The 17,007-nt window shown below is 39.3% G+C and overlaps 1 protein-coding gene across 2 annotated transcripts in view; it reads left to right on the forward strand.

The window, feature by feature from the left end:
• TOX (thymocyte selection associated high mobility group box) overlaps positions 1-17,007 on the forward strand; it is a 257,804-nt gene that overhangs the window by 197,171 nt on the left and 43,626 nt on the right. Inside the window, exon 5 of one of the 2 annotated variants that reach the window (XM_044424442.1) lies at positions 5,831-6,061. The exons of the other annotated variant lie outside the window; for it this stretch is intronic. Coding sequence (XP_044280377.1) covers positions 5,831-6,061 — 231 coding nt within the window. The remainder of the gene's footprint in view (positions 1-5,830; positions 6,062-17,007) is intronic. 2 annotated transcript variants of the gene reach the window in all.

A 17,007-nucleotide genomic window follows, 5' to 3' on the forward strand; every position in this document is an offset into this window, starting at 1 on the left:
CTGCCTTGGTCGCCCTGTACAATGACCTGTGCAGGGAGAAGGACAGGGGGAGTGTGTCCCTGTTGGTTCTCCTGGACCTCTCAGCGGCTTTCGATACCATCGACCATGGTATCCTTCTGGATCGGCTAGCGGGATTGGGGGTCGGAGGCACTCCTCTGCAGTGGTTCCGCTCCTATCTCAATGGCCGATTCCAGGAGGTGGTGCTGGGGGACTATGGCTCTGCACCATGGCAGCTATGCCATGGAGTACCGCAGGGGTCCATTGTGTCCCCTTTGCTGTTTAACATATACATGAAACCGCTGGGAGAGGTCATCAGGAGGTGTGGGCTGCGGAATCATCAGTACGCTGATGATACCCAGCTCTACTTCTCATTTTCCACCAATCCAGGTGAGGCAGTGGCTGTGCTGAACCGGTGCCTGGCCGGGGTAATGGGCTGGATGAGGCCAATAAACTGAAGCTCAGTCCAGACAAGATGGAGGTCCTGTTGGTTGGTGGATCAGGCTTCGGAGAGGGTGGATTTAACCTAGTCCTGAATGGGGTTGCACTCCCTCTTAGGGACAAGGTCCGCAGCTTGGGAGTGCTCCTCGACCCAGAGCTTTCATTGGAAGCTCAGGTGACAGCGGTGGCGAGGAGCGCTTTCCTTCAGCTTCGGCTGATTCATCAGTTACGCCCCTACCTGGAGTACGACTGCCTGGCAACAGTGACACACGCGCTGGTGACTTCCCGTCTGGACTTCTGTAACGTGCTTTACATGGGGCTACCCTTGAAGATGGTCCGGATACTTCAGTTGGTTCAAAATAGAGCTGCCAGGCTGCTGACGGGGACGGGACGTTATGTTCACATGACTCCAGTCCTCTGTCAGCTTCACTGGCTTCCCATTGAAGTCTGGGCCCAATTCAAGGTGTTGGTGATGACCTATAAAGCCCTAAACGGCTTGGGTCCTGGTTACCTGAAGGAGCACTTACATCCATATATGCCCGGCTGCCCCTTGAGATCTGCGGGAGAGGCCCTTCTCTGGGAACCCTCTGTGAAAGAAATTAGGAGAGTAGGTACTCGGAGGAGGGCTTTCTCTGCGGTGGCGCCCAATCTATGGAATGTGCTCCCCAGAGAAGTTAGCCTGGCGCCGTCGTTATTTGTTTTTCGGCACCAGGCGAAGACCTTTTTATTTAAGCGTCATTTTAATTGTTATCAGTATTTGTTTATTTATCTGGCCAGGGCAACTTCTTTTATATTGTTATTTATTTTATATTGTTATTTTTATATTGTTATTTTTGTATTTTATTTTATGTTGTGAGCCGCCCCGAGGCTTCGGCGAATGGGGTGGCATAGAAATGTTTTAATAAATAAATAAATATTTGCATATTGGGCCAGAATCTGTGTGGTACTGTGTTCTTTCTGCTTTCCTTTAAAAGCTTCTTAAAGGTATTAATTTTTATCATGTAGCAGTAAATGAAACATCATGGCTTTCATTGAGATTGATTCAATGAGCAATTTGTAGCCTTCTAGATACTGTTGGTCTACAACTCCCATCAACTCTAGCCTGCATAACCAATTGTCAAGACCAGTGAGAATTATGGAGATGACTACAAGTTGACCAGCCCTTATATACTATGATAATAATTTATTTTTCAGTTCACTGGATCAAATATTTCAATTTATTCATTTTAATTTATATCATTTAATCTTCAAGCAAGTTGAAGTAGCTTACAGTAAATCATTTAAATACTTAACATCAAACTTTAAACCAATGCACTGAAAAACAAATGGAAGCAAAGCAGAATACTCAAATAGAATGGTATCAACTAAATTTTTTAAAAGGGGTAATCTGTGAAAATGTGAATAAGTCTTATTTAAGCAATAACAGTGATACAAAATTCAGATTAGTGTGGTGTGATGGTTACAGTGTTGGACTTGGGAGATCCAGTTTCTACTTCCCACTCAGCCATGAAGCTCACTGAATGACTTTAAGCAAGTCACAGATTATCAGCCAAATCTCTATCACATGACTTTTTTGAGGATAAAATGGAGAAAGGGGGGTCATGTGAGCCACCCTGGGCTCCTTGCAAGAGGAAACAGACACAGATATAAAATGTAAATACTGTAATAATTTTTAAAAGGTCAGATTTATGAAGCTCTACCACTAGTGGCACATATTAATCAGTGACTCAAATGATTTCCTTTTATCCTCAACTTCTCATTCACCCACATGTTTCAGCATTGCATTGATACTTCTTCTCCTGATCCTAAGGCTGGAGTAGCAAATGCACAGCAGACCAGTTTGCACAATCAAAACAATCTATGGTAACTTAAACAATAACCCTGCAATAGTCCATGGGTTATCTGAGGGTTGTTTAATCCTCCAACAAGCCACACTACCTACAGTTGGATGATGCAATAAGCCACAGGCAGGCAGCATCTATATAGATTCAGCTTGACATGCACCACAGCTCACAACAAAGCTATCTTGGCTTGTTTAAGCCTTATTGACTTGTGCTCATGTCAACTGGGGGAGTGACTCCTTACATATTCCCTATTTCATGTACGGTGGCATGTGGCATGTGGCTAGCTACCATGAAACAAACTCTTGGATATGTGATTTCTTTAAGTTTTCTTTAGTCTATGCTTTTGTAAGTGATGGATCCAACTTTAGAATTCAATGATAAATAAACCTGTGAAATACTAACTTCTGCACATCTGTAAGATAATTTGTTATAAATTATCATTTTTCACATATCTTTTTTGACCATTTAAGGATTCCGAATAAGCACTGACTTGCATACCAATTTATTACATTTGTTCATTAGATGATTGTGCTGGTTGCAATTATGACATGTTAGATCCAATATGTGTTTAGAAGGATGTATTTCTGACTAGATGGATAACTGTTTTTTCATGCTAGTACAAATTTCCCTTTTGAAAGGATTTCATGGAATTTAGGAAGCAGAGTGTTGTAAGGTCTGTAAACAGCAAGTGTTAACTAACTGAACATGAGTGAAGCACTTCTGCAGCCTGCTCTGTTTATGTGGCTTAGGGAGTCTTTACCATTTTTACTTTATATGGCAAGTTATAAGTAGAATTTTTATGTTGTTTTTTAGTCTATTATGCAGATGGTACTTGATTAAAATCTATTTTAAACTATAGTGATTACTGCAAGATAGTGTGAATGAAACCACTCTCCTGCTCCCATTAAAGGCCTTGGAACTATGGCAGTTTATTTTAAATATGCTTATAGGCGTTTCTTAACTTCTCAAGGGACATTTAGATATCAACAATATGGCTTATTTGATAGCCTTAAATCCTCTAATACATATCCCTGTGATCTATTATTTGTGGAACATGGTTAATACACACATTTTTAAAGCGAAAGACTATTGCTTTCTTGTGATAAATAAGTTAAATACATCACTATAATTAAGCAATAAGGCCTGACAGGAGGTGGATTACCATGAGCTAAAAACACCTCTAGGGATTTTGAAGCACAAGTCTATGCTTAGCAGAGTAAGTATGAGGATTTTTTAATTATTTCCCATCTGTCTCTGTTTTGGTGGTTAGCAGCAAAGTCTGTGTAACTGCTAGATGGTGGTGAGAGCAAGGTAGAAGAACATAATCCACATTATTTTCAAGGTTATTAGTTGTGAAATTCTTTTTTAATTTCCATACTTGTAAAAAATGAACAGAATGTCCCCACTGAATACCTCCTGTTTAGTGAATGAACACCTCTGAGCCAATGGATCATTTAGGTTCCTTTAGAAATGTTCCATTTCTAGGTAACAGTCTTTGTTGCTTTAATCTTTTATGATTGTTGAAGTTACTCACTGAACTACACAGTGAGTTTTAACTGTTACGCAGATATATAAGAAGATATAAAGAACTCAGATATTTCCCTTGGTGCTATATTTCAGCTGTCCTGATCATATAGCGCTAGTACAATTGCACATAGGTAAAAGAAAGGGATGTGGCTTTGCTTTGGAAGCATGTCTTATCCACCAATGTTATGGGGGTGGGAAGAGGGGTAGAATCTGAGAGATGTGCATTCCTACTACTCAAGTAGGGAAGAATACATATTTAACAATGAACACTTTTAAAGCTTACTCAAAATGTAGGAAGTGAAGATAGTCTATGAAAGCACTCCAGCAATTTAGTATGGCATGAACATACTTAGATCTTCACAAAAGATATTTAAAATGCTGCAGCTATAGTTTAGCCACTCATCACAATACTTATGCTGTATGTGCTTGACAGTTAATGCCCATGAGACTTATGTGATCATCTTCTGCATAAATCACAATACATATATATGATTTAATATATTTATATTATTATTTTATGTCACATACAATGTAAAGAAACATGTACATGTACTGATTTCAGTACTTTTAGTATTGTTTTATTTTGGGCTGTGATATTTTTTCAACTAATTAAGCAAACTACTCTATTTAAGTCCTTGCATCTGTACCCAAGGTACCCTTGGTAAAGTGGGCACATTTTTAGAAGACAGACATGCTTTTCTTTCTCTTTGGCCTCTTGAATTAGTGTATGGAATTTTCCTTCCCCTCCCTCTGCTTGGCTGCCAAAATATAACACCTGAAGTGCTCCCTCAGCCATTGGCACTACTGCCAGTCTTCAACTCACCTCATATTGTAACGAGCTAAAATTAAAATTAGCTATCCAAGCACCAATACAGTTTTGAAGAAGTGATAAGGCTGCAGTGGAAGTAGGTCCTAACAAATACAATAATATTTGCCTCTGTTGCTCATTCATCTAAAGCACATATTCAATATCTCTTAATTCCCTGATATCTATAACTTTGTGATACTCCTACTACATTCCCAAATATCTCAGATGTCTGAGGTCCATGAAATTAGATGTGATTATAGTTACAGTGTTGCTTATCTTAAAGTAATTACACAAATCCTAATCTATATTGATCTAATTAATGTGTCTGAATCACTGGACTGGGGAAAAAATACATGGTCCAGTCCTGCGGTTCACTTCAGAATATAATTGGAAGAGAGGCTGCATGGTCAAGTCAAAATCTTGCAGCAAACAGAAAACTAGGCCACAATTGTTCTCCATCATGGAGCTGTTGATAGACCCAGAAGCAACTATTAAGTAATAAATCAATTTGTGACCATTTGTAAGGCTTAATACAGAGAGTTGTAATTTAAGTCAAGCTTTTTCTGAAGTTTCACTAGTTGTATGTAACGCTGGCTATAGTGTGGTTAGCAAGAGTTTAAAGAAACATCCCATAAATAATATTTTCTTGCATTCCATAAATAATCATTCTTGCATCCTCTCTGTGTCCCACTCAGCTCATGTGTATCTCTCCACTGTGAGAAGTTTAGAGAAAACATAACATTAAGCATCTCAATTAATTGTTCCAGGGTTTATATTTTGAATTGCTTTCCCCTGGTATCAGTATTGGAGCCATTTTATAGCAGCTTATTCTATTCTCATCTATGACAGCTCAATCTCTAGGAAAAAGCATCCAGAATGTTATGAAACTCTTTGATGCCATGCCATTAACAGTAACAGTTGAGGAAAATAAAAATATGGAAAGCTAAGCCACAATTTAGATTCAACAATGTAATGAAAGCAAAATGTAAATGTATAATGAAATTAGATTATATAACCTGGAATATCTAAAATGCATTTTATAGATGAAATCATTTAAGAGGAAAACAATTTGGATTATCAAAAGAATTATAATTAAAATACCATTTTAAGCTGTAAAATCCTAAATTCCTGTGGACTGAGAAATGGAGATTTAGTTTGTTCCACAATAATCATGGTATGTGTTTATTTGTAATATAGTTTATGCTTTGTGCAGGTCAATGGAGGAGAAAAAAGGCCTGCTTCTGATATGGGAAAGAAACCCAAAACACCCAAGAAGAAGAAGAAGAAGGACCCTAATGAACCACAGAAACCTGTTTCCGCCTATGCGTTATTTTTCCGAGACACTCAAGCAGCCATCAAGGGCCAAAATCCAAATGCTACATTTGGCGAAGTTTCTAAAATTGTAGCTTCTATGTGGGATGGCTTAGGAGAAGAACAAAAACAGGTACAATGATTGTCCATACATGTGTATGTAAACTGAAATCTATTGATTATGCTTTAGTGATATGTTCTTTATCTGCTACTTTTATTTTTAATCTTTGGCTGTTAGACAGGCTGGGTTCATACATAACAGTAAACCATGGTAGAAACCACTGTGGCATGCTCTGTTTTTTTGTATGAACCCAGTCAGAGCGGCAAAGAGTGATGAGGATGGTAAGCATGGAAAGAAGTTTCTACACTTCACCATAGCTTGTTTGATTGTGTGAACGCAGTAAAGTATTTTAGCTTGGTTTTCACAAAGCTGCCATGGAGTCCTGAGGAAAGAGGATCTCCATCTGTGCTCCTGTTGGTTGCTCCACATGCCCTTTTGCCTCTGCCTTTTTCTGCCTTATGAACGCCCATATGCAGTTTTGAAATATCCCCAACAATGGAGAAATGCTTCACACCATCTCCAACAGCAGTGACCTTGCAGATAACTGTGTTTGGCACCCCTGCCTAGTCACTGCAGTTTACACAAACACCACTCATGAGTTGTTGTACCATTGTTTTACTGGTAGATGCATTGCTTCCTTCTTGGCAAGGTTGTCCCTACACAAGAGGAGCATATGGGTTGCATGCATGGCTTTGCCAACAAGCCTCCCAAAAGTTCCTTGTTCTGACGTCTGCCCTTTTCCCAGCCCCTATCTTGTCCTGGCATTGCATGGAACTGTCACAAGTTGTAGTATTTCTTGGGACAGACCCACCCCCACCCTCTTGCATTGGATGGTTTAGCCTTATGTGTGAATGCAGCCAGAGTCTAGGTGGCATAGAATTATTCACAGTCCCTGCTATTCTGAATTCAGTGACAGAGCTGTGACATGTCCTTGCAGCCAGCACAGAAAGCACTGTGCCAACTGCAACTCCAAAGTCACAGAAGTGACTCTGAAATAAAATGTTGTGGGCAGGGAGGGAAGGAAACAGTCCTGTAGGCCTCTTCTGCTCTTCTCCTTGTGCTCTGGGGCAAACACTTAGCTGCAGTTTTCTAACCTGCAGGGTGATGGGCAGCCTTATTGGATGTGCTGTTAAAAACTTTAATTCATTGCCAAGACTAGCATTATGCACATCAGACTGTTACTGAGTGCCTCAAGTAACACTGGTCTAGTTATGCATATGTGTCCAAATAATAAATGTCAAGGAACTTTAGCCAAAAATTATAGTACATCAAGGCACCAATTGTGAAATTCACATGGGTAACCATAAAATAACAAACAAAAATTTAAAATAACTAAGTGCATAGTTTACTGCCAAAGTAGAGAAATTCACTTATGACCAGCAGCTATAAGTTTAACTCTGCAGAGGGGATGGAGAGGAAAGGAAAGGACTGAGATAAGGCAGAGCTACTTGCAGGCAATTTGAAATTATACTTCCAAGGCAGTAGTGGAAGAAGAGTGCAGGTTGCCTCATGGTCTTGTGAGGTGCTATTTTCACTTTCTGAATATATTAGGCAGCCTAGCTCTCCAGAACACCCTACTGCAAAGACAGTTTATAGAAGACTGAGGACAGGCTGAGCTTTCTGGTCTCCATGAGCCCTGCATGGCACAGAGTCACAACAAAATAAAAACACAACGCTTTCTGAATTCTCCAAGTTCTTACTAACAGTAGACTGTGGTGGGCAAAAGGCTTTTCTTCTGGAAAAGGGACAATCTCTTCATAAAAAGATTCAAGATGAACAAGAAGTGGGTGGATGGTCTAGTCATGAAGACTATTACTTCTAGTATCAGAAGCAATATTCAAGTTGACCTTTAGTGTGTAAAGAGTCTCTAAGGCAAGTTCTATTGGATTGGATGGTGTTTTTCTTTCTCTTATTTTTCTATTTTTAATTTCACTTTGAATCTATTTGCTTTTATTATTGTTCGATGATGATGCCTTGGTTTTATTCCTGTCAAACACCTTGAGTACCATTTCCTTTACGCAAAGGTGGAGTATAAGTCAAATAAATAAATAACATATACCAGTGGCTGGTGAATAGGAGCAGGAATGGGGCGCTACTGCACTCATTATCTCACTTTTGGGCATCCCATAGCCATCTGGTTTGCCACTGTGAGACCAGAACCCTAAGCTAAATGAGCCTTTGGTGTGGTGCAGCACAATCCTCTGTATATTAGGCCTACACACTCTGTTGAAAATGACCATGTGACCATGCTGAAGAAAGAAATTCCCTTCTCGATGGTTGTCCATTTTCTCTGCTTTTTGAAAGCATCATCTATGATCCCTTTGAGTTAGCATCAGCAATCAATCAAAGGATGACTGCTAGCTGCTAGCTGCTTTTGTAAAGATTCTCCCTGGCTTCAGCAGAATGTTACCTATTACAATATTACTAATTACAGTATTTTTGTTGCACTTAAATGAGCAAAAAGCTAGCTCAATTTTAGCTTCCATTGATCCAGTCCACATGAACAAAACAATCCATCATTTATTTAAGCCATGCTGGCTTATTTAAATTGTGATACCTGCCAGGTCATAATAACCATATTTGATACCAGGGCACATGGTATGTTGGAAGGATAAATAACTCTCCAATAACCATACAACAGTCCATGGGTTATTCGAAGGCTCTCCTTTTCATTTGTTTTTGTTCATTTCTTTTAATAGACACATTCAATATTTACCAAAAGGTACAGTTGTCTACATGTATTTGACAACAGTCATGTCTTAACATAATCAAAGAGGTGCCTGTGACTTCTCTCATACAGCCATGCTTTAAACAGAATTGTTATTGTTTAAAGTTCTCTGTAAAGTGGTAGGGAAATACAATTCCTTCATTAAAAATATAAACCACTGGAATGATTTCTGGATTCTGTGCAACAATTGTGAAATTTTTACAACATAAAAATAGAGCCCAAACTGACTTGGGTTAACAGCTTCTTTTTATAATATTACCTTTCTGTGGCAAGTATTTTTTTTATTCTTTGTGTAATAAAGTTTTGAGTTTCTATTTTTTTAAGTAGATCCCAGAAATGCTATATTCCTTATTGTTTGATTTCACCAATCTCATTTATACACAAAACTACTGCTTGTCTCTGCACTCACTTGAAAGAAGCCTGACAATGATTGTTAGAGACAATCAGATGGCATGTAAAGAAGTGCCAAATGTTATTTTATATATTTCTATACACGTTACAGCAATAAATTGCTTCCTGGCCACAGCTTTTCTCTTTTTACAGTTCCATTATTGCATCATTATATACACAGTCTGATTTTAATAGTTTCCTTTCTATGTTCTAGGTTTTATGTCAACATACTTGAGCAATATATGATTAACCATCATTTTACTTTGGGGATGGCAAAATGTATAGATGCAGCCACTTCAACATTAATGCGAGGTGTAGTGAGTTAAATTACCAGACAGAATAATAATGTGCATGTTGGTTGCAGGGCTGTAATTTCAAACCAAAACATGTAATACAGTTTGTGTGTTTAACTTGAGTTTAACTGTGCTACTCGAGAAGCAGAAAAACAAAGCATGGAACTTGATCTTAGGGCAATGTGACATGGCTCTCATAATCTATCCCCACCCCCCCAGTTGGGACTTTTTTGATATGGACAGCTGCCTTTTGTTGGGTTTCTGGGAAGTATATTCAGTTTTAAGCTCCGACTGCAGGGTAGGAAGCCTGTGGACATCTCAATGCTTTGGTCTACAACAGGGGTCTCAAACTCAACTTACCTGGGGGCCGCTGGAAGTAAAGTCTGGGTGAGGCTGGGCCGCATCAAGTATTCCACCACCGCGGTGGTGGTGGGCCACTCATCCCGCGGCCGGTCCGGGCGCCGCCGGTGCTTTGAAGGCTGCAGGGCCCCTCCCCTGTGCCCCGCCTGTCCCGGCAATTGGCCTGTGGGCCGCGAGTTTGAGACCCCTGGTCTACAACTTCCGTAATCCCTCACCCCTGACTAGGCTGTCCAGGGTTGTAGGCCAAAACCTTATCTAATTGGCAGTAATTGGAGTCTGATGTTTATCTGCTTTGCAGCTCCTGAAAGAGCTAATTTGGGAGTCAGTTTGCTCCTCTCTTGACCTGGGTGAATAAATAGGGAATTTCAGCTTCTGTAAATAGGTTGTTGGACACTTAGGCTGTCTTTGCAAATAAATTTCGGTTATTGGGAGAGAGCCTTAAGCTTGACTCTATAGAGTCACTGTTAGGTGTAAGAGGTTCCTGACAGTATGAATTAGCTATGTAGCAGTATCCCTTTAAAATGTAGCTTTAACAGTATTTCACTCATCATTCAGAAATATATTTCATAAGATATTATTTCAGTCCCTTCTGCCCTTGTCTGTGGTTTTTTTCCCCCATTTTTTCTAAGGCCTGAAATGGAAGAAATACACTGTGGATGAAAGGACAAAATCAGAGTATATCTTAAATAAGCAGGGTTGCTTATTCCAGATTTTCCACAACAGTTCCCTTTTTACACTTTAACCTCTGGGATCCCTCCTACAAAGTTCTCTCAGACCCAGAGTGCATATTACATTAATCACACAGCATATAGTTGAGGGCTGGCTTTTCTTTATTCTATGGAAAGCCACATAGTTCTTACTTGGATTGGGACCACCATGCAACAAAAGGGCTGGATCAAACCTCCCCACCCCCCATATTTGGTTTCCTGCTAGCTCACCCACATGAGGCAGGAAGTTAACAAAGAAGGAAGCTTCCACTGATACCAGTACAGACTATTCTTTCCTTCTATTAACTGCTCCCAGGGGGTGGTTTCAGAAGCAAATGGGGAAAAGCTTTAATCGTCTCCTTCCAGGGCACAAGTGACCCGTTCTAAGTTAGAGCCATGAGTGTATACATGGGCATGTGCCCATCTACTCACAGACTTGGACAAGATCAAAGAAAAGCCTCAATCTCAGCAATGCTCTACTCAGCATAACATTTAGTTTGCTTGTTAAAGTGATCCATTTGTCTGAACCACTGTCAATTCATCCCACTTCAGCAACTAGGTGTAGAAGACACTGCTTCACTTTTTCCACTCTTGTTTCTTTTTAACACTTAAATACTATGGTCTTTGGAATCCTCTACTGCAAGGCTGTCTCAGTGTGCTTCAATTAATCTTATGCCACACTTTGAACCAAATGTGACTGGACAACCTGTGGGTTGTTCTGCTTCTGCACCAAATGTGAAAAAACTGTTTTTTCACTGCTGTTCAGGGTTTTTATACTTTGAGACTAATGACATTTATCATCCAGCACCAAAATCAGCCTTCTATATTTTACAGTCTATATTCTATTCAAATTTCATTGCAAATTGTATGTTTAAAGAGAAAAGAGAAACCTAGATGACACTATTTTTTTAGAGAACAGGTTCTGTATGGGAATATGTACTTTGGAACTGAGCCAGCAGCTGCAGCAGTAGATACTACATAGAGGAGCTCACTGTTCAGCTACTTTGAGGGCCACATTTAGACACCCTATACAGACAAAATAGCAACGGGTGTTAAACATTGCCATCCACCACAGTCAATATTCAGGAACAGCATTCATCTGGACATTTCCTTGTCACATGAAGGCTACATTCCTGTACCATCAGGCCCTACTGCAGCATGAGTAGATCAGCCCCATATTCCCAGCATGTCCTCCCCTTATCATGCTGAGTTATGTTGATATGGTTGTGGAAGTGACTGTGTGCTAAGATTTTCTGTTATTTCAATAGACATTAAAGACTACTTCTGTACATGAAAGAGTGGGCAAAGGACAGAGTGTGAGAGTTCCTTTTATTGACATTGCATTTGAGCTGAGTGGCTCTTAGTTTGGGAATCCAACATCCTGTTTGATTTCTTGGAGTATAATTTTTAATTAAAGAGTTCTTACTAAAAAGGATAAATGGGCGGGCACAGCAGTTTTAGAGTTGGTGTCAAGTACTCATACCAGAGTTGGGAGCGGAAGAAGATAGAAGTAAAGCAAGGATAGGGTTCATAGTGCAAAGGTCCTAATGCAGTAAGGGATAACTGCCCTATGAAGGAGATGGCAGGATATCAGAACTGAAATCACAAAGGTCTGAAACAAAATAGGTCTATGGAAAGATTCCAGGAGCAGTTCCATGGAAGAAATTAAGCTTGGTTGTCAGCTGTTGGCATTTGTCCTCAAGAAGTCTTGAGTCTTCATGGAGAAGCAGCAACTGGAAGACTAGAGTACTGTAATCTTATCAGTGAGTCCCTAATCAGCTGGAAGGTGCCTTCTATGCTATATCTTTATCAATGAATTCTAGGCCAGTCCTGTATAAACATGTGTGTTAACTGGAAAGGAGAAAATAAGAGCAATAGGCTCTTGTTTGAAAATAGAGGAGGGTACCAGCTGAAGAAAATAGTTATCACTTAAAAGCAGTTTTAAAGAAAATGTCAAATAAATTTTTGTTTAACATCTACCCTGCTAAAGATTTCTGTTAACTGATATTGTATATAAGCACTTAATATATTGTTTCAAATGGTCGCTTATCAGTTAACAAACAGTTGTTCAACAGTTTATTTATCTGTTAAACCTGTTTATCTCATTACCTAACCCAAATAGTGTAAAATAAAAATGTGTGTGTTTATGAAATTAACTAGTGGAAACAGAAAGTAAAGTTAAAGTAATAAAAAAAAAAGCAGTTGCCTCAGTATACTGTATAGAAAGTATATAGTCGGCATCCTGTCTTGGAAGTAATAGAAAGGTGGGAGTCAATATCTTAGACTTGAACTACTACAGAACCCAACTCCTAAAAATATACCCTCCTTTCAAATCTTCGCCTCTTTTTCCTAGGGAATTCACAGCAAACAGGCAGTTGATAGAAATGAACTAATTTATCCCTTGTTCTTAGAATTTACAGAGAAACCAGTGCAGACAATTCTTTGCTTTCATGTATTTGCCAGACATGTTATACCAATTGACAGAAACATCCATGGGCTTTTCATTTTCCAGCTGTGTTTATTTGACTAGCATGCAAATTATTAAAGGAAAGCTGTGTTAATCACTTGTGTTTGGCAGTTTCTCTTTGTAAATTATAGAGAACACCAAACAATGCCAACTAAAGCAAAGTATTCTGAAAGATTGCTATGTCTTGTTATGTAAGCCTCAAACCTTAAAGCCGCTCTGAGGCTTAGGCGAATGGGGCAGCATATAAGTCCGCTAAACAAATAAATAAATAAGGACAGTCCCAAGTAACCATTTCTGCATTATCTTAAACAAGCCAAAGTTTGACCTGGGAGATTTGCCAGAAAGCATTATTCTATTTAGCAATCATTATTATTTCTGTTTAACTTTTAAATACAACTAGATCGGCTGGTGGGTCAAACACTGGGGTAATAAGTTGTTTGCCCAGGTCTAGTAGAGGGAAATTCTTTCCCAGCCATGCTGCAATGTGTGCAGCAACTTCTATTGGTTAAAGTCACCCAGGTTGAATAACTTTGTCTATTTCAATTCAGAAATTATGTAAGATGTGAATACATTATATTTAAGCAACATGAAAGTAGTTGCTTGCTTCAAGCTTCTAAACTACATATATACAAATTAAGCTTAGTATGAAAATACTACGGCCAGTCCTCCTCATTCTGCCAGGCCTTGGATTAATATCATAGAAGTGTGGAGGTTTTAGGTTAAAACTGTTCCTTTGGAGCAAGCATGGGTAAATTATGTTTCACTTTTTCTTTCAGTATTATATTGATACCACACCTTTTTCCTGCAAGGAACCCAAGGCAACTTACATAATCCTTCTCCTGCAATCCATGTTATCCTCACAACAGCCTGCAAGGAAGGTTAGGCTGAGAAGCAGTGACAGTCCCAAAGTCACCGCTTGAGCATCATGGCCATGTACAAACTGGAACCGGGATCTTCTGCGGCCTAATAGAAAACTCTAACCACTGAGTTTCACTGGATTCCAGTTTCTATAGTCATGTTGGAATTCCATTAGTTTGGAAATATGAATTAAAATGCAAACCAAGTATATTTGTGCACCCACCCCCACAACCAACTTTACATCACTATGATAAAGCTGCTACATAATATTCCAAAATAAATCTGTAGGAACCAAACCAATCTGTCAAGGATAGGACATATCGGAGGTTTTTCATTCATAGGGTTACCATAAGTCAGAAACAATTTGACAGGACATAACAAGAAAGGCAAGCTGTCCAACCAAGTAATGAATCTGCACTGGACAAGTCTGGGAGGAACTTTGTACTATTTATACTCAGATGTTATACTAGGTAATCAGCACTTATTTTGTTTGGTGGGCCAGCAAGGACTGGAAAATGGGATGATATAACTCCCTTGCATGGGTCTTCATTTGAATGAGAATTGTTTCCTGAATGCTTGGAGAAGAAATGTTTCTGGCAACTTCGTGATTTCAGCTCTGGCAATTTATATTCCTGAACTATTTGTTTCTGTATTTATTTAAAGCATTTTTACCCCATCCTTTACCAAGGTCTCAAGATGGCAAGTATCAGATTAGACTAGGCTATTTGCCTCCCATTTTATCCTTTTGTTTCTTTTCAGTTGTGTCTTCAAATATTTCCTGTACAGATATTAAACTTTAACACTAAATCTTTTAACCATTTTAAATTTTGGTTAAGAGGGTTGCCTTCAGTTTTTTTGTACTCCTCACCCCACTCCACTCCCTGCCCCAAATTCACCATATGACATGCCTTTTACATTGTGTTCTTTGCAAAGGATTTTGTGTAACCTCTTTTCTTTGCAATCCTTTTACTGGAAGGGGAAAAACGCACATATGGCAATAGAGAGTTAAATATTTTTAGATAGATGGAGACTTCTTTGGCTTTCAGACAGAAGTCTGGGTTAAAAAACAGTGTAGGGTTTTTCTGTTCTGTAGTTTTAAAAAAATCATCTCAAATGAGAACCAGATGTAAATGTACTAAATGAACCTTAGGTTCTTAATTGGAGACCCAGCAAAACTATAATAGAATGAACAAATTACAAACAAAATGTTCTTGTTTGTATTAGTGTAACTGTCTTCATGGTTTCTGCCAAAAACTTCAGGAAAACATGCCATTATGCTAAAAATGGAACTGTGTGCCCACTCAGAGCACACTGCACAAAGTTCACCTCTATTCGCAACACCGCTGATGTCAGCTGAGTCATAGCAGGAAGGAGCTGGTCCCCATATAAGTGAATGTGAACGTGTCTGTTTACTTAAACCTTGTACTTGGTCCTTGTAGCAGGAAGAAAGGTCTGTGTACCTAGGGAAACACTGAATAATGATCAGATAAGACATGCCAGAGAATGGTTGGAGTGCTGTAGCATATGCTTTCTTTCAGGCTGCATAATTTGTTCTCCGTAATATTAGCTGCAACAGTTCAGCTCAATAGCAACACCTCATTATTTTATCCCTCAGTATTTATTCCTAGGTTTGACACCTCATGAAATTACTGTTAATGTGTTTATATAAGGGCAGATCTGACACAAGTGAGAAGGATTTAATTTCTCACTCAGTCTTTCCTGCTGATATGTCCTCTTTCCCCTGGTAGAAGTGGCAAGTGTAAATAGTTAATTTGCTTCAATTATGAGCCTGTCCTGCTAAATTAGAAGCAGCAGGGATATGAAGAGCTAGAATTATACTTCTGAGGCAGCTGACAAATCCTCTGAGCCCATAAAATCAAATCATTTACTCCTCACTGGTGCTCAAACTCCCACTAGACAAATGTGGCAGCTTATTCTGTATCATCAGATGAAATTTGAGATAGTATCAAGCCAAAACTTAACCAAACTATTCTGTGGGTACAGCCTACATTTGTGCTGGTATTGCCTTTTTATTCACCAATGAACAGTTTTCAAGACTTTTATACTTGCCTGCTCAGTATGTCTTGTTTTATGAAAATACAGACAACATATTCTCAAGGCCTGTGAACCTCAAATCATGTTCAAAGGTTTGGTGAGTAATGTAAAGTAGAGGAAATAATCACGAGTTATCATTCATGCCATTATAGCAGGACTGTAACTATCCGTTTCTTCTCCCATTATGAAGGTAATGTGATGGAATTGAATATATTGCTAAACAGAATCATTTGATATGGTTGGGGGTTTTCTATTTCACTCATAAGCTACTCAGATATACTTCAGGCATGTCACTCAACAGATAACAGTGGCTCATCTTTCCAGGAACACCTCCAGAAAGTGTTGTAACTATCACATTGGCCATGAGGATTCCTGCATGCCACAGGGAGGTCAGCTTTACAGTAGAAGTGTACTTTGAAAGAAAGACCTCACTCATGTGGGTTTTCATATTGTGCAAACCTAGCATATTTTTGCAGGATGGCTTATTATTCATGAACAAGCCACTCTGAGACCCACAGTTTCTTTTAGGGCTGAACCTGGGAGAATTATTTTTTGAGAATTGCCAGAATGGGTAGACAACCCCCTTCATCCCTTCTCAGAGCTCCCCTCATGCTCCTAAAATTGTGAATATCAAGACAGCTAATACCAGAGGAAGGCAAAAAGCAGGAAGAGGAAGCTGAAACTGGCTGGAGAGAATGTAGTTTGCCAGCAGGTACTCTTATGTGATTGTAGTGAAGGTGTTCACTGGTGGATGGAGAGGAAAAGTAGGAAGGGGAATAGAATGCCAAAAGTAGCTTAAGAGAAGGCACTTTTTCAACAGAGGATCTTACCTCTGGGTAGGGATTAGTGTTAAAATCAAGGTGTTTGCTAGTGAGAGGTAGCAGTGGAGGGAGGTGAGAACCATGAATCAGGGCAAGCTGGATGTGGTCAAACAAGAGATGACAAGACTGAACATCGACATCTTAGGAATCAGTGAACTAAAATGGACAGGAATGGGTAAATTTAATTCAGATGACCATCAGGTATACTACTGTGGGCAAGAATCCCTCAGAAGAAATGGAGTAGCCTTCATAGTCAATAAAAGAGTAGGAAAAGCAGTACTGGGATACAATCTCCAAAATGACAGCATGATCTCAGTTCGAATCCAAGGCAAACCATTC

Source organism: Varanus komodoensis, unplaced genomic scaffold (genome assembly GCF_004798865.1).
Source record: "Varanus komodoensis strain SLA01 unplaced genomic scaffold, ASM479886v1 scaffold14_1, whole genome shotgun sequence".
Classification (NCBI taxonomy): domain Eukaryota; kingdom Metazoa; phylum Chordata; class Lepidosauria; order Squamata; family Varanidae; genus Varanus; species Varanus komodoensis.